Source organism: Phragmites australis, chromosome 14 (assembly GCF_958298935.1).
Source record: "Phragmites australis chromosome 14, lpPhrAust1.1, whole genome shotgun sequence".
In the NCBI taxonomy this organism is placed as follows: domain Eukaryota; kingdom Viridiplantae; phylum Streptophyta; class Magnoliopsida; order Poales; family Poaceae; genus Phragmites; species Phragmites australis.
In genome coordinates this window covers 6084628-6112529 of record NC_084934.1, presented here as the reverse complement: position 1 = coordinate 6112529, position 27902 = coordinate 6084628, and the positions used below count along the sequence as shown (strand labels likewise).

The 27902-nt window shown below is 43.4% G+C and overlaps 2 protein-coding genes, 1 long non-coding RNA gene and 1 pseudogene across 4 annotated transcripts; 3 read left to right on the top strand and 1 right to left on the bottom strand.

The window, feature by feature from the left end:
• The first annotated feature begins 939 nt into the window (after positions 1 to 939).
• Positions 940 to 1592, top strand: LOC133890115 (uncharacterized). Its single transcript, XR_009903998.1, has 3 exons — positions 940 to 1046; positions 1161 to 1406; positions 1522 to 1592. It is a non-coding gene; the product is annotated as an uncharacterized LOC133890115 (long non-coding RNA).
• A 163-nt stretch (positions 1593 to 1755) lies between these two features.
• LOC133891530 (uncharacterized) lies at positions 1756 to 3595 on the top strand. Its single transcript, XM_062332258.1, has 6 exons — positions 1756 to 1826; positions 2050 to 2351; positions 2451 to 2634; positions 2717 to 2833; positions 2939 to 3277; positions 3357 to 3595. Exons 2-6 carry the CDS (start codon positions 2107 to 2109, stop codon positions 3474 to 3476), a joined length of 1005 nt encoding a protein of 334 aa, XP_062188242.1. The 5' UTR covers positions 1756 to 1826; positions 2050 to 2106; the 3' UTR covers positions 3477 to 3595.
• An 11432-nt stretch (positions 3596 to 15027) lies between these two features.
• LOC133891660 (uncharacterized) lies at positions 15028 to 19315 on the top strand (annotated as a pseudogene).
• A 470-nt stretch (positions 19316 to 19785) lies between these two features.
• On the bottom strand, positions 19786 to 26141 carry LOC133891642 (putative FBD-associated F-box protein At5g56440). Of its 2 annotated transcripts, none has more exons than XM_062332374.1 (3): positions 24881 to 26141; positions 24188 to 24358; positions 19786 to 20471 (listed from the first exon to the last, which is right to left on the bottom strand). In XM_062332374.1, the coding sequence occupies exons 1-3, from the start codon at positions 25937 to 25939 to the stop codon at positions 20160 to 20162; spliced, it is 1542 nt and encodes a 513-aa protein (XP_062188358.1). In that variant the 5' UTR covers positions 25940 to 26141; the 3' UTR covers positions 19786 to 20159. The 2 variants fall into 2 exon arrangements, with proteins under 2 accessions (XP_062188358.1, XP_062188359.1); XM_062332375.1 differs by lacking the exon at positions 19786 to 20471 and adding an exon at positions 20478 to 20817.
• Between the last annotated feature and the right edge of the window lie 1761 nt (positions 26142 to 27902).

Genomic DNA, 27902 nt, shown 5'->3' with positions numbered 1-27902 from the left:
TAAGAAAATGGTACCATATTTTAACTGTATATTCAACCGTAATTCTTCATACATGTTGTGGCTGTATTAGAGAAAAACACGTTTACAATACTGATTTTAATATGGTTACATTCATATTATTAATATGGTTACATCATCCTCCATCTGTTTGACCTCACAGCTACATTATATTTTTATTTTTCTTAACAGTTCATGAGTCAGGTGGGATCGTGCTACCAATCGCATCATCCAGCTATCTTCGCTGGTCCTAGCCACTGCAGCACATCAGATAAGTCTACGGAAGTTCCGCTTCTGAATGATCTACTCTCTGGTGCCAGAACTTTTCTTACTGGCCGCAGAGCGAAAGAATTTTCCACGATGGTTTCAGAAGTTGACTCCTACATCAGCGCCAAGTTGGCAATTGTATATGATGCTAAGCAGAAAATACACGAGAATATGTGTGTTATTGATGATGCTCAGCAGGCAATAGTGTCCCATCAGCGTCAATTAGCCGAAGAATTTCGTCGACTCTTAGAAGGCCGGGACCTCAATCATACTTTTCTTATTTTACATTGAACACTTCCCTATTTTTTATTCATAACATTTGCATTTTCATATATTTTGTCACAGATGGCCAAACTGTTACAGAACCAGCACATACTGCTGAGGGGCAGCAACATGCACAAACTGAAGGCAATTTTGAAATTGTAAATCCCAACCTCTCTAAAGAGGCTGACATAGGTGTGTAGAATAACCCCACACACCTTCACATAATGTATTTGGTATATGTGCTAGCCGTGATACCTTATTCATCCAAAATCCTATTTGTGCTGTTTGCAATTTTGTATCACGTTATCAGTAAGGCTCCAGTATCTCAATCATAATTTTCTTACTTTTCATTGAACACTTCCCTTTTTTTATTCATAACATTTGCATTTTCATATATTTTGTCACAGATGGCCAAATTGTTAAAGAACCACCACATAATGCTGAGGGGCAGCAATCTCCACAAACTGAAGGCAATTTTGAAACTGTAAATCCCAACCTCTCTAAAGAGGCTGACATAGGTATGTAGAATAACCCCACACACCTTCACACAATGTATTTTGTATGTGTGCTAACCGTATAATAAATACCTTATTCATCCAAAATCCTATTTGTGATGTTTTGCAATTGTGTAGCATCCGGAGACCATGTGGGAGATGTTAATGTTACTGATGATGAGCAGCAGCGTTCGCCACCACCAGGTGCTAACACGTCTCCGGGAGGAAATGATTCCTCGCCTCATGTCATCCCCAATCTACATGCATCTACATCTCCACCACATGAGTCTGGTCGATCGGAAGCTAATGTCAATGAGGATACTTTTGACCCTAATGGCGCCTTCAGTTTTCTTAATGATCCAACCCCTCCCCAGATAGAATCAAGTATGGCTGACGATTCTACTCCTCGTCAAAGTTGCTATCTCATTTTCCAGCTCATGTATTTTCCCCTCCACATTTTTAAATTTACGGTTATAACACATGCGCACCAAATATGCAGCTTCCGACCGTACGGTTGGCCTTTCAATTGTTCTGAACCAGGAAGTACTTGCTAATACCTTGGCAAATCCCACAAAGGAAGGCTCTGCTGAAGGTGTCAATCATTTCTATCTTCTTTGTCTATTATTTTTTTTGTATTACAACAGTTACCACTACTCGACTGTACCGTATAACAATTTCATTTTTTTAGGCAAGGACGGCAATACAGATGATGCTGTCGATGCTGTTGACAAGATTATCTCAAAATTACATATCGACGGAAACTTCAATGCATACTTGAATGACGAGGCAGTCCAAGCATCTACGGTAATATAGGATTATCTGTGACCATAAATTTTTTTGAAACTAACCGTAATTTAGAACAACAGAACAAGAAATGTTTTTCCAATCCCATGTGTTAACCGTATATACATTCATCACGCAACCGTACCTTTTCGTAGATGTATGGAAACACCAATTATAATCTTCTGGTCACATATGCATTACCTAATTTACATTTTTTTTCCCTTGGTTTCGCTATGGACTATAGGAGGCACCAACACAGCATGTTTTTGCAAAACCGGAAAGAATACATGATCTAGAGGCAATGTTCCGGGAAAAGCATCCAAATCAAAAGTTTAAGGTGAACCCATTGCCACCACCGGCAAACAAGGCGAAAACGTCCGAATTGTCGACCGACAATGTGCTTCCTCGTCATTACAAGAGAGCGAATCGGAAACCTCCAATGTACTCGTCGCCATTCAAGGCAGGAAAGAGCAGGACTGTCCCTGTAGTTGATCATGCAATGCAACTACGAGACCTTTTATGCTCCCCAGGTTCACCATTAAAAAGGTAACATATAATCCAATTCAAATATTTACAAAATTATAATAAATATTTGATTCATATGTATGTATCCTTCATGCTGGGCTCTATTTTTCTACTCTATAGCCATTACTTGATTCAATTCCTCCCATTTGCATGGACGGGTTCAGATATTGCTGACTCATTCTCAGATGGGCGAATGACCGATATATTCTTTATGGAGTATTTTGTTAAATGCTTGGCGGAAGACGATAAGTTGCACCGGGCAGAATCATACGGTTACAGGATTTTTATGCCGCCCAGAGTTTGTGTGCGTACATTATGTCATTTGTCATCTTTGCTAACCAATTGTTATCTACTTTTTTCCTAATAGAATGTTTATTCCCATGTAGTGTGCACTCAATCCAGAGGAACTCAACAAAGGCAATGATATAGTCTTTGACCCTACCGCGCTAGACAACATGGTTAGGGAGAACCTTCCTCCCACCGATTGGTCCAAGGCAAAACTGGTGAGTTTAATGGACATAATAGATGTTGATTTCTTCATGTCAATGCAAGGCAATCTAAACAGTAAATCATTTATACTGACATGATTAACATGATCAACCGTATAGGTTTTCCTCTCGATGTGCCACCGCGAGCACATCTCTGTCTATTGCATAAACTTCCGGCACACTCGCATTGATGTACTTGACTCCCTTGACTACAAATCCATCGGAACAGAATGGGAACAACATCACGACAAAGAATTTTGTGATACCATGATGCAGCGTTTGAGTGATTCTTTTCAGAGGATTTCTAAGAAAGATTTCAAGGTTTTTGCAAACATGAGGCGCGTCCCCTTTACTGAAGCTCCCGTAATGGTTAACAGGAATGACTGCGCCTTCTTCTCTATGAAGTTCATAGAGTTCTTTGACGGAGAGGAGTCTTCACTTCGCACTTCAATTGCGCCCGTTAGTATTTTTCCTTTTTGTTAACATTGGTTTCATAGGAATACATTGGTTTCTCAATATTTCTATATTTTTGATGCAGGAGAAGTCTGGTGAGCTCCGATCCGAGATGCTCCATTACTTGTTGTTTCACACTCTGAACGATATAAAAGATATGCCTCCTGAGATCGAGCGGTTCCGGCTATCTGGAGTTCCGTTTTAGTTCGAACACATAATCCTTATTTGTAAATAACTCAAGTTACGATGTTAAGTTGTTGAATGGCATAGCCGATGACCTTAGCTGTAAACCACTTTTGTGTTTATATCATTATGTGTTTTTGGCCCGGAATTTGCATACAAGATTCTTCGTTCTACTCTTACTGTTCAATTATATCTCATATGTGCTAACTATATTCACCAAACCGTATAATCTGATGGAGTCAAGTTTTAGGCTTAAAATCCTATTCACAATACCATATAAGAGTTACTACTTCGGTAATGTACTGTTTTTCCTGGTTCAAGCTTTGAACGTATAACTACATTCTTGTTCCCATTATATATCGGTTTAGCTACCGTAAAATACAATTTACACTCCGATTTGATTGCCCTATATAAGAAATCAACGCATTTTCATGGCTCAAGTTTTGACCGTATAACCCTATCATCAAACTCGTTATTTACCAGTTTCCGTAACCGTAAAACCTATATTAATCTCTTATTTTCTGGTGCCAGCGTTACGCGTATAAAATTTATATTTGTCAACCGTCAAACATACAGTTCATCAACCGTAAAACAAAATTCTGCACCCTTATGTGATTTGATAATGTATATAAAATGACACAATTGAAGCATACAGTTAGGACCTCGACCGTATCGACCTTTAAATAAAAATAATCACTTCATTTTTCAAAGTGCATAAAGGAAACAGTCACAGCAGTATAGAAGATAAGTGCTGGTTCAATTTGTGACCGTAAAAATATTCTTTCATACCCGTAAACTCCCGACTTCACGACCGTATAACAAATTTTACACTTCCATGTCATTGCCCTGTTAATATCTATATAAATTCGACGATTGAAGCATTCATTTAACTCCACGTTTATTATTGTACCTTCACGTTCACGTTCCAAAGTGCATTAATGCAACAGTTACAACAGTAAATTCAATATTTCCATAACCATTAAAATGCAATCAAGCTAACAGTATATTAATTCATTCTGAATCTTCATCCGTTGTAGTTGCATTTTCCTCATCCCCAACTGAATATTCTTCTTCAGAATAGTTCTCAGAAACTCTACGCACGTGCAGATCTTCATCCAGCGACCGGAAAACCTTATGTTTATCGCCTGCCACCGTTGACTTCCCGCTACCCTTTGGCCTCCCCCTCTTTCTCGGACCTTGATTCAGCTTGGCAATCCTGTCCTTGTTCTTTGGGTTTTCTGGACAGGTTCCTCTATTATGTCCATTTGTGATTCCACAAAGCTTGCAAGCTCGGTTACATTTCTTAGGCCCTCTTGCGCCTAGTGTTCGCTTCTCTCCCTCATCCACCCTACGTCCCTTGGTTTTGGCCTTTGGAGGGGGTGCACGGTTGACCATATTGATTATATGTGGTGCTCTTGACTCCATAATTCCATTTACGGTTGTAGTGTGAATGTTTTCATCATGATTTTCTTCTGTGCACATGCCATCTGTCGCCTGGCTGCTATATGTTTGCTCCCAACCCTGTCTTGAGGTAATTGTACTTGTTTCTCCTTGTGAATGTCCAATGTCTGCTGGTAGGTTCTCAATATGTCCTCTTAGAATTTTCAGATCTTTCATTGCCTTGTCGTATGCCGATCTTGACATGCTTCCTGCACGAACAATTGCCATTGCAACCACTAGCAGCGTTGTTTGCCGGTATTTCTGTGTTGTCCCATCCGGTCCAACCAATCTCTCATCATGTCGGTCAAATGGAAGTTCCATCCTTGCATTCCTGGTGTACCTCCTAAGAATATAGCTCCCTAGTATACTCTCCACCTGTGCTTGCATGAATGCTCGAATCAGATGTTCGCAGAACAAACCTGTGTAAGAGATATCATGTTCAATTATATATCCATAAAACATGGATGTTTGCAATATTGTTAAGAATGCAGAACCATAATTTTATATAGCAATGCACCCGTATATCATTTAATATGGTTTTATAGATGCTGTTGATATGGTTACATGGATGTTTTGAATATTGTTAAGAATATGGAACCATATTTTAACTGTATATGCAACCATAATTCCTATAACATCGTTACATGGTTGATTTTAGTATGGTTACATTGTTATTATTAATATGGTTATGAACATGGAAACAGGTCAATTGTTGGTTCACTTTTTGACCGTATATAACTAATATATTAACTATAAAATATCATTTACTCAACCATACAACTCCACTTGTATGTTTGCACCAGCTAAAATAGAATAAGCACTTCACGTGTCAAAGTGCATAAAGGTACCAATCACAACAGTAAAAGATATCTTGTTCAATTATATTTCCAAAACTGTTGTTACCTGTGTGTTCCCATGTCCTACATTCGCACGTGAACTTCTGACATTCAATATCGGCACACACCTTGAATTGATGTTGACCCCATGATATTTTGTTTGTTCTTCTAGTGTGTGATACCAGGTAGTGGTTTTTTCTCCCCACAGGATCATCGTCAATTCGGTACCTTGTTGCTGAAGTCACTGTCCTCTGTACCTGCTCGAAAACTCTTCTTGTATACACCTGTCGTAGCTGATCAACAAATCCCCAGCCACTCTCATCTGTTCTGCACTGCATTTATCAATATCAAATGTTAGAATGCATATGGTCTAACCGTAAAATTATTTGCACTATGCGAAACACACTCACCATGCCACCATATTCCTTTGCGGCCTCGGCCGCTCTCCTCCTTTGGATAACCTTCAGCATTTGCTTGGCAAATTTATGGAGCACAGTTGTGTGGTTCACAAAGTTGTTTTTAACCATCATGTTAGTGCTCTCGCTCCGTTGTGTAGATGTCATCCTTCCACAATATTTATGCTTGAAGAATGTCTTTACCCACCTTTCCCTTATATTGTACAGGCTTCTTAATGTCGGGTCATCTTGCAGTTTGAATCTTGACAACATCTCTGCCCACACACTCTCAAACTCAGTTGGTGTCAGTGGATGGTTGATGGTTGAATTGAACACATCTTTCAGTTCTTTGTGCAGCTCGTACAGCTCATTGAGTTTAGTCTGCACTTTATTTACCACATGCCATCTGCACAGCCTATGTACTATACCCGGGAACATCTCAGGTATTGCCACCTTCATTGATGGGTCTTCATCTGAATTTTTACCCGAAAACATATAATACGGTCAATAAATGAACAAAAGATTGCGTGCAATATTTAATTGCTTGCTGGATTCCTACCTGTTAGGATGCATCTTGGTGTTTTCCCTCCCATGCACCTCCTGAATGTCCCAAACAACCATCTGAAGGCATCAATTGTTTCGTGTCGTAGAAGTGCGCACCCAAATATAGCGTTCTGGTTGTGATGGTTCAATCCAACAAACATTGCAAGAGGCATCTCATATGCGTTTGTCTTATACGTTGTGTCAAAGGTCATTGCATCATTGGCACCAAAGTCCGCATAGTCCCCCTGCATGCTTGCATGGCTCCAAAACATGTTCTTGATGTATCCATCTTTATCACAATCAACGTCCCAGTAAAACTGTGGATTTTGTTCGTGACAGTAACGGAAAAATTCAATCAATTTCCCTATGTCATCTGCATTCTCCTCCCGCGTCTTACCTGCTTTCCTGCATCCAAACAGTATTATGTAACACAATACAGCCATATATATTTATAGTATGTTACCATAATCGTCACATTACAATGTTTTATTACCTGTTTCCTATGTCACGTGCTGTTAGTGGGACGTTCTGCTCTCCCCCATGCATCTCGCTCAGCATATTTATCGTACAGTTGATTGGCACATTGCTTGTATTTAGTTCGTCCACAAGCTCCATCACCGTCTCATCCTTATGCTTGTGACACTCCATCTGGTTTGTTACTGTTGGTGTTTTCGCTAACGGATGGTTGTGTAACAGCCTAATATTCTCCACCATCACCTTGCCATCATACTCTCTGTCCTCATTCTCCACTTCCTTCAGCTTCATGTATGCTTTGCACCCTGTTTTTTTAGAGAACTTGTTCCGCTTCCTTGTTTCCCCTGGCTTGAAGTACTGCCACTTCCCTGCCAATGAGCATGATATTTCCCTAATTGTTTTCTTAGTCCTATCCCACCTTATTCCAAATCCAGCCTCCTTTGCATACCGTTTGTAGAACTCATACGCATCCTCCTCTGCTGGAAAGAACATTCCCGCCTTTGGTATAATGGATTCATCCACATTGTCTCCCTAAAGTATCAATTAGTAACAACAATGTCATTGTAACAATTTATTCAATATAGCATAACCATTGTCATCATCAAAAGATGATATATGGTTGGGAAACATATGTTTTACTGTCACTTGAAGGCTTTGAATATGGTTATCAGTATGAAATAATCAGCTCTCTTCATGTTATATTTTACGGTTAGTCAAATTATGTTTTACGGTTCACTGTATGTTTGGAAAATGGTTATGTCTGTGTATATGGATTTACATTGATGTATAGAAATATACAACAATATGACTTTGGCATTCGAAATGCAGTAAACCCAATGAACTTACATGAGTAAATGTTAGACCCTCCTCAGGTGTTGCCATCTCTTCCGGCGCCAGTGTTGATGGAGGTGTCCTTGTATCCGATGCATGAGAAGGTATCGACATCCGAGCTGTCAGGTCGATCGTCCTCTCGGGAGTTGGTTGAGACGCAGCCGTGGTTCGAGCACAGAAGTCGCTGCGGTCATCATCAGATCGCACAAACTGCTGCGTCGTTACGGGTGAAGGGCACGTGGGTATATTGCTTTGCATAGAGATCATCTCTCTCCGCCGCTGCTTACGCACAGCGCTGTGTTCATGGTGTCGTCCCATGGCATACACTCGGATGAACCTCCAACCCTAATCCTTTTCCGTAATCCCTCGATTAATTCTCCATTTGATTTGGCCGTTTTTTCCTGAGGCCTTTCTATTTTCATGTAACCTCCCCCCATTGGCCCAACCGTCATCCCGTGAATGGCGCCCATTTTGTTTCCCCCTCATAACGCCCTCCGTAAATAACAACATCTTCATACGGTTGCGGAAGCAAATTTACGGCTGCGATCGAAAGTTTTACGGCTAAAAATTATGCTCGAAACGGATCACAAACTAAATTGAATGGAGCCCTTTTAAATGGCTACGACTCCGAAAAAACATTTAATCATAATTGATTTATGGTTACATGGATACTTTGAATATGTTTATGTGTACGAAAGATCACTCGTTACCATAAAATTAAATTTTATGCTTCATAACAATATGATTTACGGCTCTCTGTATGATTCATATATGGTTCATAAATGTATATTTTACTACTGGCCAATCTAAGTTATACGGTTCCCTGATTGTTTTGTGTACGATTAAAAATCTGGAAATCAACTCGTTCTCAACAAAAATTATTTTATGGTTATACGGTTCCCTGACCAAAGGACATCTTCATACGGTTGCGGAAGCAAATTTACGGTTGCGATCGAAAGTTTTACGGCTGCGATCTTTTTCCCGATCGAAACGGACCAAATATGCTCTTCATACGGTTACGGAAGCAAAATATACGGCTGCGGTCGAAAGTTTTACGGCTTCGAGCGGATTTCCCGAGCGAATCCACGATCGGGGCGCGGGGTATCCTGGGGCGCTAAATAGCTATTCAACGCGCAGCGCTAAGAATAGCAGCGCCCTATATATATATATATGAGTGAGAATTGTTTAAAGGTAGTTTATATAAGCCAAAACCATTTATGAAGGATAAGGAAAAAGAATTGGTAAAAATAGGGAAAATATAGAGGACTTTTTGCACGTGGGCCTAGCCCGCGGTGTGACTGGGGTTACCCACGGTCTGACCGCCAGAGCTCAGAGACACCCACATAAAACCCATCGACCACCTCTCTTCACACTCTCTCCCTCACATTTCCTCCTCCACCAAAACCGAGTGAGAGAGGGTGACCACCTCGACCACCACGGCGGCCTGAGATCAACAGAGAAGGCTTCCCCGAGCTTCTATCCATCATCTTCCTCACTGGAGAAGCTTCCCCGCATCTTCTTCCACCTCAAGACCAACCACCATCCCAGAGTCGATCTCCACATAGAAGCTTCTCCAGAGTCGATCAACTCTTAAGAAAGCTTCCCCACACCAAGGTGAAGCTCCCCAACCCCTTTCCCCTCTTTTTCCCCGAGTTCCCCCACTCCCCATAGCCTTAGGATCAAGCTCCACCTAGCCATGGATGTTGATCCATAGGACCCATACTTTTGGCCCCATGCATGTCACCCAAACCACCCAAAATACAATTCCCTAATCTTGTAGAGTGTTTTGGTACCACCTTTGGCTGAAAGGCATCGCTGGAGCCTTTGTTGATGACCTCGCCAAGGTGCTGTTGGACAAGCCCAGCCGTCTGACTACAACTTGGACCAGTCTGACCACCGGGTTAGACTTGGTCAGCTAGTTTTTAGAATCAAACTCCATAATCAGGAGTCAGACCACCACTTCGCCGGTCTGACCACCATGGGTCCGGTCTAACCACACAGACTACTCAGTATTGAATTCCTCTCTATCCAACCCTCACGGTCTAACCGCCACCTCCCCCGGTCTGACCATGAGACACCCAAAATCCAGTGAGCTTAGTTTATCCTATGTGATGTTTAGATCCTTTCTAGCCCAATCATTTCAATGTTCTTTTACAAATGTTTTTATAATCATGCATCATAAAGAATACTTTATGGCATTTCATCATGCTTATTGCAATGCATTTTCATGTTTTAGTGATCGACGAACCAAAGAGTGACTGTTTTTCTTAGAATATTTTGTGCTTGATCTTGATTTGAAGCTGAACACTAAAGTAAGCATCTGTCATATTGCACCCTTATTTTACAATCGTCATGTGTATAAACTTGTTACTATTGTATTGGTTAGTTTCAATAAGTAAGTTTGAGTTAGGAAGGTCAAGTGGGTAGATCCTATATTGTTGCATTACCTTTCTTGTGATTGATATTACCGTATCCTTGTAACTATGGGTAGCAAATATAATCAAGTCTAGGTTCGATAAATGCTTAGCTATGCTTAGCGTATTGGTAGAAGTCAAGCAGTGGATGTCGCCATCGTTCATAAGTTATAGGACATGTATTACAAACTCTACGATGATGGTTAAGTTGATGTGGTAAGTGTGTTGGTTATGAGACTTCAACGGGTGGTAGGGATAGATGAGAAAGGAGTCTCGGATATCGTAGCCCCGCTTGAGTTGATTAAGGACCGTACTGATGTTGGCTTGTGCCCAACACTTACCGTACTTACCACATATCTGTGTATGGGACAGATGATCTGGATATCATATGTTGTGTGCATCGACTAACTGTGGTCCTGCGGTGCATCGAGAAAAATGATGAGATGGAGAAGTTTATGTAGGGATGGCGAGGACCCTAGGGGTGTCAAATGGGGAAGAGTCCTGACGAAAACTAGGTATCCTCGTTAGCGTAGACGCAGGCTGGTCTGATGCAGCATATATGAGAAAGGTTGTCATGAGGACCGAGAGGATGGACTCGTGTCATGTGGGTAAAGATGTATCCCTTGCAGGGTGTACGAACAATTTGAATTGTCGCGCTCTCAGTCATGAGCATGCTTCGTATCCTGACATTTCGTCATAGAGTCATGTGATAATTTTAAGATGATGGTCATGCTCATCAGGGATAAGCATGAGAGGGAAATATTGATGTGATTTCTTCGGGTGATCACTTGGTTAAGGTTATTCATTAAGCTAAGGGTAAGCTTTGGGAAAGGATAGGATCATGTCAGTTGAGTCGCCTAAGTCTCTATACTTAGGTGCGTACACAATAAGATGATGAAAATTGCATTTAAGAAAATGTGTCAACTTATGGCTTAGTTTCCTTACACTAGCCAAATGCATTATCCTTCGAGTCAGGAATTTATATACCCATATGTGTAAGTTTTGCGAGTACCTTCGTACTCATCGTGCTTTGTTGATTGTTTTGCAGGTGAAGTTTAGGTGCTAGCTACTTGTGCCCTACCGAGAGTGGTGTGGTGACAAGTAGTTGCTATACTACCACTAACCCCGGTCAGTTGCCTTGTAGGTAAATGGAGCCATCGGGCTTTATTTTCTTTTAGATGTTTATTTCACTGCGATTTATGTATAATTATGCTAGATAATACCTTGTTATTTGTTTAATTTATCAACTTATAATCACTTGAAATCTTGTATAATTGTGATGTTGTAATGTACATGTTAGGAGATATATATGTTGAATAATAGCTCTCCTAAGAATTATCCAAATGCACATATCGGGATTGCCGGGATTAGCTTCGTTTTAATCATTTCATGGCTACGATTATTGCTTTGAGATGTGAATTAACATATGGTGCGTCGAGAGACAGGCATATACTGCTCTTATCTTAATGGACAATCATCCGGTTTAATTAAACCGAATGCCATTTAGATAGGTCCTCACATGATATCTAACATAATATAGGGGATAGAGAAGCTAGCAAGATTGGGGCTTGCTTCCATGGAGTCTTAGGGGGTAGTCTTGTCAATTGAGAAAAATAAATGTTGTTAAGCTAAACTAACAACGATGGCATAACTTAGATAAAAACGAGTTATTCAGTGGTATAGAAGGAAACTAAAGTTATTCAATGGCGAGTCGTAGAACATAAACGTACTTATTCAACAGCAAATTGTGAATTTTCTCTTTAAAAAAATTCCCTAGTGCCAATTATGAATAATTGAGTATCAGGAGTGCCAATATAGAGAAATTTTACTATTTTGCATAAAAAGTTTTAGTGTGATATACATGAAATCATCAACCACGGTGGGTAGGGGGCCAAGATTCTCACTAGCTCTCTGTCCCTGTCCAGCGGTCCAGCCACCCACTGCTCCCTAGATATGAATACGGTAGAGACACCCTCTCTCCTCCCTAGATATGAATACGGAAGAGACGGCAAAGCGCACAGCTGCGTTGTAGGTTTAATAACAAGTACTAATGGTACTGTTTTTATAAATATATAATCCCATAATTAAATGGTTGACGTCAAGGCCTCGTCTAATTAAATTATTTGAAAACTATATATATATATATATTTTGCGATCAATACGTAGTTTTACATAGTTTATGCTCGACCCAATAATCTCTAGTTCGATACCCCGTAATAATAAGAGATATGTGAACTTTTTTTACTCTTAGTAGCCATGAATCCCATAAGATATAGAGATATACATGAACTTGTTTTTTTTACTCTACAGTAGTCATGAATCACTAGTCAAATATCAATAAACCAGTATCATGTAACTAGATTTATACGGGATTCCATCCACACGATCTCTATCAGCGCCGGTGAGACTAAAGCTTGCAGAGGTCATTCATGAATCAAACATGTCATGCCGCCGTACACGATGTATATTCAGCTGATTGGTTATCCGCAGGAAACTAGCCAGCAAATTAAGCACTAGTGCTGACCTTTGTCTTTTCTCTTTTCTTTTTGAGATAAAATGTTAACAATTAGCAGTATGTGCATGCATGCAGTCTGCACTAACAGTGATTTTTGTGTAAATGTTTACTCCCCTTCGATCCATTCCGCGAAATTATTAACCCAAACAAAGCAATGCCAATCTTTTTATGGGAAGAAAAGGCGTAAACTATCCGTGGTGGGATCGAATACGTTTTCACCAAGACCGTGTCCTGTTCGGGGAATATCAGCAGGTTTAAAATTCGATCGGCATCAAGTTTTTTGAATGTGTTTTAGTTCTGTTGCAATGTGATATTGACTTTTTTTTTAGTGACGACACACTCTAGTCGAAGTCAGATGACTAGGAAAACTTAGGCTCCAACTTGACATGGCTATAAGTTTCTGTAGAAAGGTGAAATATAACTTTGATTTGCTAACTAGAAAAACTCACCCTCTGCCATAAAATAAAAAATAAATCACCACTCTCGTTTAACAAGCATACGGCCATACACATTACGCTAGTATGCTACCTCGATGAGTCAGCGAAGGAATCACCACTTTCATGCAGGAACCTCGCGTTGATGCGGCCGTTGGAGGACCAGAGGAGATGAACGGTTGGCAAGGAGCGATGGCGGCGCTTGCTTTTCGCGATCGGGGACTCGTGAATTGGGAGCGATCGAGCACTCGAGCAAGAGACTCAGGGGCTTCTGGTTTTTTGTTGGGGCTACTAGGCTGTATTGTTGTGGGCTACTGGGCCGATTTGTCACTTGTCAAGCTTAGCTCCACCAGCTTGTCCATCTTGCTCGGGACTTTTCTTGCCTGAATCGCCGAGGAACGCTAAAGGAGTGAAGGGAGATGTGACCATTAGAGGGTCCCAGGTCCCAGCTGTCATTGTCGTTGCCTTGTTGGGGTCCTAGGTCCCAGCTGCCATCATCGTTGGGGGTGCCAGGCCCCCAGCCCCCCGTGTCTTCGCCACTAAGTAGAGGTCAATCATCTGCAGCCAGCCACCGGCCACCTCTCGGTGAAGTTAGTGATTACCACCGTGTGGAATTGCTCTGGCCACGGCATCGACACCAGGGTAGGGGCGCCGGCGTCGCCGTCTCCTACCACGGCTACAGACAGCAGTGTGATCTTGGCATGGGCCAAGACGGAGATGGCGACGGCGAGAGAATGAGCGGGAGCAGTAGAAGGGGCGGTGGCGGCATCAGCATCGACATCTCTATGCGCTGCGTACGGACCAGCTGAAGCTACAGCCAGTCAGCTAGACAACCAGGGAAGTGATCAAGTGAGGGACAGATATGTTTCTAATGTGGGCCCACTGGTCCAGATTTTTGTGACAAAATTGTGAGAAAGGACTCGACGGGTTTTGCTGGGTCCAGTGGATTTGCTAGTGTTTTTTGTTACTGGTAAATTTTGGCATATTCCAAGGCCGATTTGGGTAACATTTTGTTCAGTTTTTATCTGATTTGTATTTCGTATGTAAATTCACACGTTCTAAACAGGTAGAAGTGATAGCTTAACAGTATGAGAGAAGTTGCTTTTACGGGTTTGTCATCTTCTCCATCTTGCAGCGCCAATACCAACACCTCACTTCTGCCACATGTCCTCAAAGACAAATGCATGTTCCGCCACGCACCATTCTCCCTCTCTTGCATCAAAGAGATGCGACACCTGTCAGAAATTATAGTAGTGGTGTGAGGGGGAGGAGGTGGTGTGGAAGAGTATTAATGGCATTAGAAAGTAGAGAAATGAGATAGTTAAAGTGACTATTAGAGTAGAGAACACGAGGGAGGGAAGAAAAGAAATCGTAAGATGCCAAAGCAACGGTCAGATTTTTTACTATATTTTGAAAGAAGAAAAGATGCACGAGTGGATGCACTCCAGTAAAAAATAGTAAAATACCGCTGGTGTCCGGACCGATCTTCTGAACTAATGATATATTAACACAGAGGATCACTATTTGTACAATCAATTGAGTTTGGTGCTACAGTATTTACTACATCAAAAGTAGGCGTTTTGGTACTGTAGCATAGATCTGTAGCAGTATGATATCTCTTTTTGGTACTGTAGCATAAATCTGTAGCAGTATGCATTCATGGACCATGGTCTAATCTATTTTAATTAGCTACAGTAGCCTCCCCGCCAACGGCGGAGGATACCGATCGCTTGTACCCCTCCAGCCCTAACTGATGTATCCTCTCCCTTCCCCGTTCCACTGATCGCCGCCGCCGAGGACGTGCGCCTCCATGCCTCCTCCCGCCGGAGCGCAGCACGCCGCCCACCTTTAAGGCGTTCTCCTCTCCTAGCAGGCTAGATTTCCTCCTGCCCCCACCTCCCCTCTACTGGACTGGTGTGGAGTGGATTGTTTTCTTCTTTTTTTCACGGTAAGTGAGCCCTCACTTGCTCGGATGCATTGTGTCAAATTCCATTTCTGTTTTGCAAGATCGTTTCCCTTTGCTGCGAGCAACTGAATCCAGACCATTCTTTGCGTGCTGGGATGGATGCTCCGATCCATCCTTCCGTCCATTTTGCTGCGGATTTGTTTGCCTGTTAGCTGCTCTAGTTTGCAATAGCAAATTGTCAGTGGAACACAAATTCCCCTTAATTGTACGGTTAATCCTAGTTTGGCGCCAGTTTAGGATGTAGGGAAGAGTGGTGGGGAAGTTCCAGGTGAGTTTGAGAGGTGTTTAGGGTTTAACCAGACTGTAGATTCGATGGGGATGGCCGCGTAGAAGCGGCTGTTTGTGAGGCTATTGTGCTTTCGCGACGTAGTAGTTTATGTGCTCCTGGTCTTTTAGCATCGAACTGAATCATTTTGGACACGGGTTTATAAACTTGATTGACACCTTTGGGGAAAAATGAAATTTTGGATTCATAGGGGAGGAGAAAGTAGACAAGCTACTGAAGCAACAATGTCCTTATTCGTAGCAATACAAGATAATGTGTGTTTAGATCATGACTGGAACAAGGCACTAGGTTCGCGGAAATATGGCATGGCTCTTTTTCGTCTTAAGTCTACGTTGTTCTCTTTGCACGGAACAGAAAATCCAGAACTCTTGTGCGTGTATCAGGTGAAAAAAGAGCATAGACGTTGTAATGCATTGACCATTTGAGTTATTCCGCTCCTTGTTTGTGATTACTCGGCTACTGTACATGCAGATGACTAGGTGGGATGAAATTTTGACTCTCCCAGTTCAGAACCCACACACGTTGGAGTTCTCAGCAGCAGATATCATGTGGTCCATGGTTGAGGGCTGGAGGGATTCTATGGACAGGCTTGCGCTCATTCCATATTCCCGGATGAATGACTTTGTCAGAGGAGAATCAAACAACAAAGATTGCCCTACAAGATTTCATGTCAAAGCACGGAGAAGGCGTCCTCCAAGAATGAACTGCAAACCGAAAGTTGATGGGATACTCGAGTATATTCTGTAAGTAAATGGAAGCATTACTAATGTTTGTAATTGAACATGACCCTAGCCTGTAGGTTTTTTATTCATCTCGCCACTTAGTGCAATTCCCTGCCCCATATGTTAAACGTCAGACTACAATTTTGATCCTGATCATACCGTTGCATGCAGGTATTGGTGTTCTTTTGGCCCAGACGATTATAGAAAGGGCGGTAATGTCCGGCCTAGTAGGCCCTTTTCAGAAAAGAGGAAAACAGCTGCTGGTCGCCCTAATACAAAGAGGGGCTGTGTTTGCCATTTTATTGTGAAGCGCTTGATTGCTGAACCATCTGTGGCTCTTGTTATATATAACCACAACAAACATGTAGATAAGAAAGGCACACCCTTGCCATGGTCCTATGGATAAGATGGCTATAGGGATGAAGGCAATGTTTGCACCATACATAACAGATGAGCTACGTCTACAAGTTATGTCTTTACTCTATGTTGGTATTCCAGTGGAGACCATAATGCAGAGGCATACTGAAATGGTTGAAAAGCAAGAAGGACCATCAAATCGAGATGATCTTCTTACTCACAGATATGTTAGGAGACTGGAAAGGAAAATACGGCGTTCTGTTTACGAGCTTGATGATGATGAAGCTGTTAGTATTGACATATGGGTTGAAAATCACCAGGACTACATATTTTTCTATGAAGATTTTTCAGATACGGACACCTTTGTCCTGGGTATTCAGACTGATTGGCAGCTCCAGCAGATGATTCAGTATGGGAACCGTAGTTTACTGGCTTCTGATTCGAGGTTTGGAACAAACAAGTTAAAGGTTTGTCAATGACATTTTTGTTAATTTGTGTTCTCAATTCTCACAGTAGTTTAAAATATGCTCGATTTCATTGTAGCATTGCCATTCACCATTTTGCAGTATCCTGTACACAGCATCCTTGTTTTCAACGAGCAGAAAAATGCAATTCCTGTTGCTTGGATCATTACTCCCAATTTTGCACGCGGTGAAATATATAGATGGATGGGTGCTCTTTATGATCGAGCTCATACAAAAGATCCGACATGGCAGTTGGGTGGCTTTATTATTGATGATCCCTTAGTAGATGTTCACACAATAAGGTAAGCGATGCTTTTCTGCTTTCATGTACTCTTTCCTGGAGTTGCATTGCCTGAATATATAGCATGCTAAACAGGGAAGTGTTCCGGTGCCTGGTGCTGATTAGTTTATGGCGTATCCGGCATGCTTGGCATAAAAATCTAGTTAACAAGTGTTCAGACATCGATAGGCGTGCAGCAATGGCCAAACATCTTGGAGATGTAATATCCGCTATATGCAGGGGAAATGGCGATATTGAATTATTCAAAGCCTTTCAGCAAGATTTTGTTGATTGTGCTGGCTTTCTAGATTACTTCAAAGCTCTATGGTTTCCAAGACTTGGTTGGTTCATGTCCCTTTCCTATATCATATTTTACTTTTCCATCTCTGGGTTTTACTATACTTCTTGGGTTATTCTTTTTTTTTTTTCTAGAATAAGATTCTTCAGTTATTCAATGAGTTCTCTTGATTACACTTTGATCTGCTACTGCTGACTGCTCAATGTCTTCCAGGGGCATGGACAACAGTCTTAAAGGCCACCCCATTGGCCACTGCAGAGGTAGCTTCAGCGATCGAGAGTTACCATCACCTGCTAAAACTCCGGCTATTGAATGAGCCAGATGAAAGCGTCTACTGGCGTGCAGATTGGTTGGTTCATAAGTTGGGTACAAAGGTCCATTCTTACTACTGGTGGATGAATACTCAGGAAAGGACAACTTTTCACGTTACTGGAGGAGTGAGTGGAGAAGTGGTCCAAACCCATGGCGCCAGGGATTACAAATTCCAGATTCTGATGTTGCTGTTGAAGGCAATTGTGGCAGAGTGGTCTGCCAGAAAAATAAGAAGTCCCATGTCATACTGAATCCAGGTTCTGAATTTGCGTTGTGCGATTGTAGCTGGTAAAGGAAGGGGAACCTTTGCAAACATTCAATAAAGTTGACCGAGGTCTGCCGCAACAGGGGATTGGCACCGCCATCCTTGGCGCTGTTTCGCTATTACCAGGTGTTGGCAAATCTTGTTCATTGTCCACCCGGTGATACTGTGATTAGTGATCATGCAATGGCTGTGGCAGTTTCTGTTAGAACACAGTTAGATGCATTGTTTTGCGGCACTAATGGTAACTCTTCAAATAGACCAGCTTTCCAAGATCCCCAATCTACCATTAAGCCAAGAGAATCTGAAATCGAGGAAGCTAACACTGAGAATGGTGTGTGTGCAAGTCAATCCCAGGCTGCTTCCGGCGACGATGAAGAGGTACCTGTAGATCAGGACAGTCTGGCTCGCAAGAAAAGAAAGTCAGGAGAGGCTTCTGGTGACAACGAAGAGGTTTCCACAGATGAGGACGGTCCGGATCACAAGAGAAGAAATTCAGGAGAAGCTTATGGTGACTATGAAGAGGTTTCCATAGATCAGGCCAGTCTGGCTAGCAAGAAAAGAGAGTCAGGAGAAGCTTCTGATGATGAAGGAACTTCGGCAACGCAAGTCACGCAAACCATCTTAGACTGAAAGCAGCCAAGCAACTGATGGACTGAATGATTCTTCTGCCAAGGTTAGATTAGCAGAGGGGGTGGGCGGGACATGACATTTCATGAGGATCAGGTTAGTTTTTTTCTCTCCTGAAAGCGCCTTGAGTATTGCAAGGCATGTAAATTTCGAGCTTCTGAAAATTCATCAGGTTAGGATGATTCAATTGCTGAATTAGCTAGCTGCTGCATCCGGTAATCAAGCATGGAAAGCAGCATAAACCGGTTGTATTTTATGAATTTGGAAATCTTGTAAATTCTGTAGAGGACAACAATTTCAAGTTAGAGTCTGACTGTTGATACAACATTGAAAACACAATGGCCACGTGAGTCGATCATACTCATCTATAGCCGCAGCAAGATCAGACATCACGGTTCAATACACTCGAATTTATCTTGTCCTTAACAAACAAATTTTACATGTTGCTAATTGCTACTGCAACAAGTATCAAATGTTTTCTTGTGGACGGTTCATTTCTGCGATGGTCTGCAAAAACTATATACAGTTTTGGGTTACATGAACTTCTGTATTACGAGAATCCCTTGGGTATGCGCTGCATCACTGAAATGGATCCGGTATTTCTGGGTTGTTGATCAAAGGTGATGTTGATCCTCACGTCTCGCAGCATGTTCATGCACACAATCTCGTATAAAGAATTAACCGATCAAAACACCCAAAAAAACTGTTTAATGAGGAGGATTGCTTCACGGGATGTCATGCTAAGGCTCCAATTGAAGCTGTTAAATGGAGGTTGATGCCTGATGGGTGAGGCTAAATTAGCAAGTGCAAGCTCAGCCTACATAAGGCACGATTGCGAAGTAGCAATCAGTGTATGCAGCAGTTGGATCACCTTTTACCAGTACAAACAAAATTGCATGTCATATGGAAGCTTTTGTCAGTCCACAAGAAGAAACAAAGCATGTAAATCTGCAAAAGAGCACCACTACTCCTGGAAACATGCAAGAACCATCACTTTCGTAGTGATAAAGTAATTTAATAATATGTCACTACTTAAGTGGAAAGAACCGGCCAAGCATCGCATTTCATACTTGTGTGCAGATCCTCATATAAGATTGGTCAGTGGCCACAAACTACACGTGAAGCCACTCCAAGTCCTTATGTAAAGCAGTTGGGTAGTCACTATGACCATACAGTGTCGAAGTTACGGTCATATTTCGATGCCAAAGTTAGTCATACTCGGTAAGACACAGCCCTTAAAACTGCCCTAGTCTACCTGTGCATACATCACCATTGCCCCATCACGATATAAGTAAATCTTCATGCAAGCCTCTGGCCCAGAGAGGCCGAGTAGCTCCTTACAAAGCTCCTCACTGACAGCAACGGCAGGATCGAAAACTATAGTAATTGTTTTGAGCGCTGCCGCCCATCTCAATAGACGTTTCAGAAATGCGAGTTCATGTTCTGCTCCTCTGGATCCACAGATCTCCACTTCCTGGAGAGAATTCAAGAAGAGTCCCTCAGTTTCCCAGTCTTGTGGCTGATGACAAACACAACCCGGTGGACAAGCAGTTTGTCCCTGAAATGTGGAGCACAGACATAAGACCAATTGATTTCTTAATGGAAATTTCAATGGCTATTGGCAACAGGAACAACGTAGGAAAGTTGAAAGGATTAGACAGTCAGGCCTTCTGAGGAACATATGGCAAATTTGCATATGAACAAGACTCATTTGGTATTAGCAAACTGCAGCAATGAGTTTCTGCAACGTAAAGAAACAGAATAACAGAACAAATTTTCGATAAAATTCCACATATATGCCAATTACAAGTAGCACATAATCGATGAACTTTGCTTCTTAGGGTTTCAACAGAGCCCCTTTTGCATGGTTCCCTGAGAAGTCCCATCAGCTTGAGTACTAGACTCTACACGTAAAGCATATCATCAGTTCATCGCCTGATGCCCAGCGATCGAGATCCGCACTGGCACTTAGTTAGGAATCAAGGTAGAGCTCCAGTTTTTCATAGTACTTTTGGAGCAAAGCAGAGCTGCTAACGGATAGCCGGATACACATACAATATATCACTACAAATGAACTATGAAGAAAACTGTGACGCCCGATCTTTTGTGCGGCCCAGCCCAATCACCCGAGTTCGGCCCAGATCGCGCAGTGCAGCCCGGCCCAACCTCCGCGCTCTCCCGCCGACACCCGGACCCCACCTGTCGGCGCCTTCTTCTCCACCGCGCCATGCCTGCGCTCACATCTACGCTACTCCCGCAACCGCCGCGCGCCCGCACTTCGCTTTCGCCGGCACGCTCTGCCCCACGCGCCACGTTCACGCATTCGGTTGCGCACGCGCCCCGCCTATTTAGCCTCTGCAGCACGCCGCCATCTCGCTCCCCATTTCACTGTGAACACCGAGCGCCATAGCCGCCGCCGCCGAGCTCGCCGAGCGACTCCGCCGCACCCGAGCCGTCCCCGTGGCATCTGAGCACACCGCTAGCATCGCTGGAACGTGGAGAGTCCATTTCACCGCTCGCCGAAGCCCCTCCGCCACCGGAATCGAGCTTTCGCCAATCGCCGGTAAGCTCCGCCGCCCCCTCGTCGTTGCCAGCCTACTCCGAAGCTCCCCGCGGTCAATTGACGCCCCCTCTGTCTCCACGTGCCTCCCAGGAAGTTGTCCCGACCGCTAATTGAGTCGTCCCGTCGTCGCAGCTGAGTTTCCGTCGCCGACCACCGCCAAGACCTCCCCGGCCGTCGACAAGCCCTCGGTGAGACTCCCCGTGCCCTCCCCGTTCTTTTGCGCCGTTTCCCGTAGAGAATGGTAGCCCGTTGCGCGATCTAGAGCGTCTCTGGCGAGATTCCGGCGAAGCCCGAGGCGACGCCGCCGTCCTCCGTCGTCGTCGGCTCTGTTTTCCCCCCCGATCAACCTCGGCCGTCCAATCCGAGATGAGCGCCCTAGATTAGAATACCCCGTACCCTTTCGCAGACCAATAGGAAGCCGCCATGTGTCCTCTTTAACCCAGTTAGCAAGCCGAGCCACGTCAGCGCGCCACATGGGCATTCCTGTCCTACGTGGCAAAGCCATGTCAGCCCTGGAGCCCAGTCAGCCGCCAGGTCAGCCAGTGATGTCAGCATTGCGCAATAAATAGGGTTTCTAGTATAAAAATAAATCAAGTTATTCTCTGAAATTAGGTAAACTTGCAGATAGACCCTTAGACTTTACTGTTTTCACAAAAAAGCCCTTAGATAGTTCTGTTTTATGCAATTAGGCCCCTGAACTTTAGGATAATTGCATTTAGGCTCCTAAACTTTAGGATAATTGCATTTAGGCCCCTGAACCTTAGGATAATTGCATTTAGGGCCCTGAACTTTAGGATAATTGCATTTAGGGCCCTGAACTTTAGGATAATTGCATTTAGGCCCTTGAATCTTAGGATAATTGCATTTAGGCCCCTGAACTTTAGAATAATTGCATTTAGACCCCTAAACTTTAGGATAATTGTTGATAGATCCTTGAACTTTGCACATAAGCCCCTAGAACCTTCTGTTTTCACAACTTAGTCCCTGCAATCTTTCAGAAAAGCCCCTGTAGAGTAAAACTAGCGTAACTTTTTCATACGAATTACGATTTAGGTGATTCTCGCGCTTTCGAGATCGTAGCAGCGTGTACTTTACTTTAATAGCCTTTTTAGAGTTAATTGCTCCTGTTTGGTGTGTTGTATTTAGCTGTTTGTTTGTTGCTTTCTGGTGTGTGCTTTGGCTTTAGGAGACGAGCAGAGTGTCAGTGTTCAGGACCAAGCTTTTGAAGACTTCGAGCAGCCTACTTTCGAAGGCAAGTGTTCTTGATCACTTTGATTCCACTATATGTCATTATAGTTTTATTTTCCTTAGCTGCATGCTTGTCCAATTATGAAATCCCATGAATAGGGTTTTACTAGAATTTGTGTGATCATTCCTTGTAGCTTCTTTTGGGTCTTGGGACATGAAAAGGGTAGTCATGCTAGTGCAGTCAGGGATTGGAATAATTATGAATTTTGACTAATGCCTATGAAACAAGTATTTGGGGAATGATAATCTTGTAGTAACTTGAATTAGGGATCCCAACCAGACGACTAGTATGTGGTGGAGCTACACAGCAGGGATTGTGTACGTTCTTGTGTGGGATCCTAAGGACCGGTTCTTGGAGCCTGTAACCCGGCATAACAGCACAACCATGAGGCCTATATGGGTACGGCCTAGCTAAGTAATTAGTGCCCTTCACATTCTATACGCACCAATGGTCGGTTAAGTGGCACAAGAGGGGGCCTCTGCAGTGGATGGAATCCCTGTTAGCGGTGAAACCTTAGTGGGTGCTTATAGATGTGGAGGTACTTTGTAACGGCCTTGTAGTGAGATCCCGACTCTACACCCCGGAAGTGTAAGGCAAAACGGGAATCACGACTCATGAGTAAAGTGTGCAAACTCTGCAGAGTAAATAAATTGATCGATCAACTGTGCTCACGGTCAAGAGCGGCTTGGACTTCTTCATGATTAGATGGGAATCTTAAGAGTTGGTTTGGGTAGTCGGGTGGTGGTACTCCCAATGAGTCGGTAGCCGGATATGGAATATCTGGTGAGTCTGGTAGTCGGATGGAATCCGATGAGCTATGTTCTTTATTTGTTGGAATATAATCTAGTAAATAAGTTGCTAGGTTATTTGAGTCTGGTTTAGTTGGGCATAGTCGCAGTAATCCCCAAGTCAACTTTTCCTTGTCATTAGCCTGCATGTCATACTTTTTTCCCACTTGCTGAGTACTCTGTGTACTCACGCTTGCCTTCTCCCAACTTCCGGATGCTGCTCAGAAGGTGAAGCTTTCGAGGATTTCCCGGACGATGATGCTGAATTCTAGAAGGAAGGAGGCGTCAATTGAAAGCCATATCCTAGGCTGGTGTTTCCCCCGGACAACGCCTGTGGATGGATGGGAGTTCCGCTGCCGTTTGAAGATTTCTTAGTATTTTCTTTCAGACTTTCGGGTCCCTTTGTAAGGAAGGTTTACGTTATTTAAGACACAGTTTATGTTATCACTAATGATGTTGCTACATGTATAGAAAACTTGATCCTGGCATACATGTGGAATACATCTGGTTTGTTTCCTTTAAAATCGGGTGTGACAAAAACTATGAGTAACAGACTAACTCCGGAAGTATTACCATTGGTCAAGCCTTGGTGTGCTAAATGAAAATGCTTCCATCGCTTTCGAAGCAACCAAAGTACAAGATAACTGAGAAAGTGAAGCAAAGTATGTAATTACCTGAATATCTTCATGTATCGTCAGCTTCAGTTTTCTTATACCTGGAGAAATCCTAAGCAAATGGAGTACACAAGGTCCAAAGGCATGTCCGTTGATTGATACTAACAGGTGAAACATCTCAATGTCAGGGAGCAAGGTTAGGACTTCCATCAAATCCTGGGAGTTAACCATCTGCAAATTCATAAAAGGTCACCAAAAATTTCATATGTAGCAAACGAGAAATGAAACAACTTTAAAAAATAAGTGATTTTCTCACAAGGAATGACTGTTATAAAATGCAACATAATTACTTCAGACTAGTTCTGCAGATTAATGACTCAGCAGATCTCTTTGGTCGAAATCTCAATTATGAGACAATCATACACTCACCCGCTTTGGGCCTCAACTCTGAGTTGACTATACCCCATGGCACACACACAACCTCTCCACTCCTAAATTCATGTCCTTGACCAAATAATACAACTATACCAGTGCATCTATTATGCTTACAATTGTACCTACAACTGAAGCTCCTTTCACCAGCCATTTTATTGATCATGCAGTTGCTCGGCTTGGTTGTATTAAGATCTAGCGCTCGCTACTATTTTGAACTCCAAAAGTAGTTGTTACAAACTTATAGTAACTTGCCGGTTATCCTTTGCAATAGAAAGGTTACAAAAAACTTATTCCACGAATGAGAGAAAGTATACTCACAGCTTCATATGGATGGGCGATTTGAAGATCAAGAATTGGGATCTTTTTAAAGTGCTGCAATAGCATCACAGTGTCCCGACTGTATAGATAATCAGGCGATCCGTACCTGGCAACGGTGTAGGTGGTCAATCTCTGTAGGTGTGCGAGCTCACCGAACTGGACCGAGCTCGGATCATACACATTAGACCACCAGAGAGTTTCTAGAACCGGGGCAGAGATGTCAGCCACTGGTTGGCTCCCAATCAAGAAGCAGCCGAAGACACACAGTTTTGTAAGCATTGGCGCCACAACCGTGAGCTGCTGCAACCCTTCCAGCCTAAACAAATCCATAATGAGCAGAGACTCCGAATGGACGGCAAGGTTGGACACCCCTTGAGCGTAGTCGATACGGAGGTCTCGCAGTGACGGGCACCGCGCTGACGAGAGGGCGTCGCCGAGGTCGCAGGGGCCATGGAACCGGACGTGGGTCACGCGCAGCACAGTGAGCTTCGCGAACACGCCGGACTGCGGGAGCATGAGGCCAAGGTACCCTAGGTGGAGGAAAATCCGTTCAGACTTCTCGAAGCAGGGCAGCTCGACGGCGCCACCAGCCCCGGCCCGGTGCTCCTCCAGCGCCATGTTGTGGAAGAAGAGATCGCCGGTGAGGCGTGGCGCGGCGAGGAGGAGTACCGCGGCCACGTCGCCAGGGTCGGCGCCACTGGCGACGACGCGCAGCAGGCGGAGCGCGGGGTCCGCGTGGGCGGTGAGCGCTGCGCGGGCGCGGACCAGGTCGGTGGGGTGCGGGAACCGCAGCTCCGGGAGGTGCGCCCAGAGGCGGCGCCAGCGGTGGGAGAGGACGCAGGTCCGCGCGGCGACCGCGGCGGACGGGAGGCGGAGGAGGACGAGGAGGAGCACGTCGTCGGGGAGCGAGCTGATGAGGTCCTCCTCCCCCACGCCTCCGCCGCCGCGTCCTTCGCCATCGGCGGCAGCGTGGTTCGGGGACGAAGGGGTTGGGGGCCTGCGGCGGTTTCCGCCGGATATGCAAACCGCGGACCGGATTTTCTCCCAAATGCCACGCATCGTCGATTCAACGCCGCGAGTGGCCGATCGCCTCCACCTGGGTTGTGTTGGTTGGGTTTCACCCAGGAATTGAGATTTCTCCGATGGTCGCCGACGAGAGGACTAGCCGTGGTGCAGCCGACCATGGAGAATTGGGAATGGAAGTAGGTGGCGGCACGGACGCCCAGTAGCCATGGACAGTAGACACTCTCCAGTGACGAGTGAGGAGGTCGAGCTGGGCTCCGGTACATTTTCCGGCCCAAGCTGTGCTGGGAAAAAGCCCAGTTCGTTTCGGGTGAAGGAATTATATATATATATAGCATATTTGGTACTTTTTGAGTACGTACTTTTACATATATATCTTATAATATATGAAGTATCTTATGTAATAAATGATATGTACATAGGGTATATAAGTATATAAGATCATTCAAGTGGTATGTATATTTTTTAAGTAGTTTGCACATATTTTTTAGTATATTATATTTTATATAGAAATATAAAGGTATTATCAAAATCTATTAAAATTGATGAATTTTCTTTCAATTTTTCATGTAATTCACATTAGAGTATCTTAGAATGAGTAAATAAATATACTCATAGTGATAAAGGAATATATCCAGTTTATTTATGTGGTATATCATAGTAAGGAGTATGTATTTCCGAGAGTAAAAACTAGTTTTCCTATATATATTAATCTTTATAAAATTATATGCCCACTTCAAAAATTAGCAAAAATAGATTACTATCGTCCATTCATTGGATGAGAGCAAGATCTCATCCCATGAACAGACGACATCTTGACGTGGCAGGCTAGCGTGGTTGATCGCTGACGTGCCACAAAAGGTGTTACCTATTCACTGGACGAGAGCAAGATATCGCTCTATGAACGGGTGACATCTGTGTAAAGAAGTTTTTTGCATTCAAATTTATTAGTGCTTGTTTTCAGTTCAGTCTTAGAGAATGTAATGTGGTGGCACATGCATTAAAGCAACGCTTGGTGTGAGTGTTATGTGGAAGCTGAGCGGTTGTTGGCCAATTTACTGGTTTGTATTCATGATTTGGTTGCATCTGTTACGGTTGATCTCTTCTTAACAACCGCTCATGGCAATAGCCATAGCTGTTCCCGAATGGATGTCTTCCTATCGGTGAGACACCCATACATCCTGTATAAATGTACAAGAATATCAATGAATGGAATACAACGATTCACTCTATTCTACTGTGTTCAATCTCTCGATTTCTCTCTACTCCAACAGCATCGTCACCGTCTGGTTAAGAATACCTATTCCGCTTTAAAAAAATGCACTACAACTCTCGGCACGTACGTACGTCTTCTCGCCAAGGGGATCTTGCATATATACAAACCGCAAGCCCAGTCACGCGCATCTTCATCCGTCCGATAGCGATCGAACAGCCCAAAGCTGCACGTACAGAAAGTCGCACGCACGTCGTAGCTTCCTTGATCGTCTTCCCCCATCTCAGCAACAAAACCGAAGCCCGTACGTACGACGTCTCTCTCAATCATCCAAGATATATACACCGCACGTCGACCAACGCTAGCTAATCATCGATCTCTCCCAAAATCCGTCCATCGTCGAAACCAGATAGATCGAACACGATGTTTGGCACCACCTGTGGCTCGCCGTTTTGCTCCGGCGGCAACCCTCTCCACCGCGGCAACAGCTACCTCGGCGGCTACGGCTATGGCTATTAGAGTGTAAACGAGTAGAAAATAGAACTTGAGACTTAGAGTGAAAATCATGTATTCATTTCATTTATTGATGTTGTTTTATATAGGACGATGGGATGTCGTTGGGGAGACACCTCCTTCTCAATGGACACCAAGCGTAACCGCCATTGACGGTTAGAGAAGAAGGAGATCAACTCCAACGCTCCTCCTGATCGACTTCATCATCCGTATATGAATCAATGAAGAACTTTTCCAAAAATTTTGTAGAAAAAATATGAGGAGAAAACGTGA

What these genes read in the sequence shown, in the direction of transcription:
- LOC133891530 (XM_062332258.1), top strand. Translation starts at nt 2,107, where the DNA reads ATGTTCCGGGAAAAGCATCCAAATCAAAAGTTTAAGGTGAACCCATTG. An exon ending in TTATGCCGCCCAGAGTTTGT is followed by an intron (nt 2,635 to 2,716) that starts GTGCGTACATTA and finishes ATTCCCATGTAG; the next exon opens with TGTGCACTCAATCCAGAGGA. An exon ending in TTCGCACTTCAATTGCGCCC is followed by an intron (nt 3,278 to 3,356) that starts GTTAGTATTTTT and finishes TTTTTGATGCAG; the next exon opens with GAGAAGTCTGGTGAGCTCCG.
- LOC133891642 (XM_062332374.1), bottom strand. Translation starts at nt 25,939, where the DNA reads ATGCGTGGCATTTGGGAGAAAATCCGGTCCGCGGTTTGCATATCCGGC. An exon ending in TCGCCCATCCATATGAAGCT is followed by an intron (nt 24,359 to 24,880) that starts GTGAGTATACTT and finishes ATGAATTTGCAG; the next exon opens with ATGGTTAACTCCCAGGATTT. An exon ending in CGATACATGAAGATATTCAG is followed by an intron (nt 20,472 to 24,187) that starts GTAATTACATAC and finishes TCCACATTTCAG; the next exon opens with GGACAAACTGCTTGTCCACC.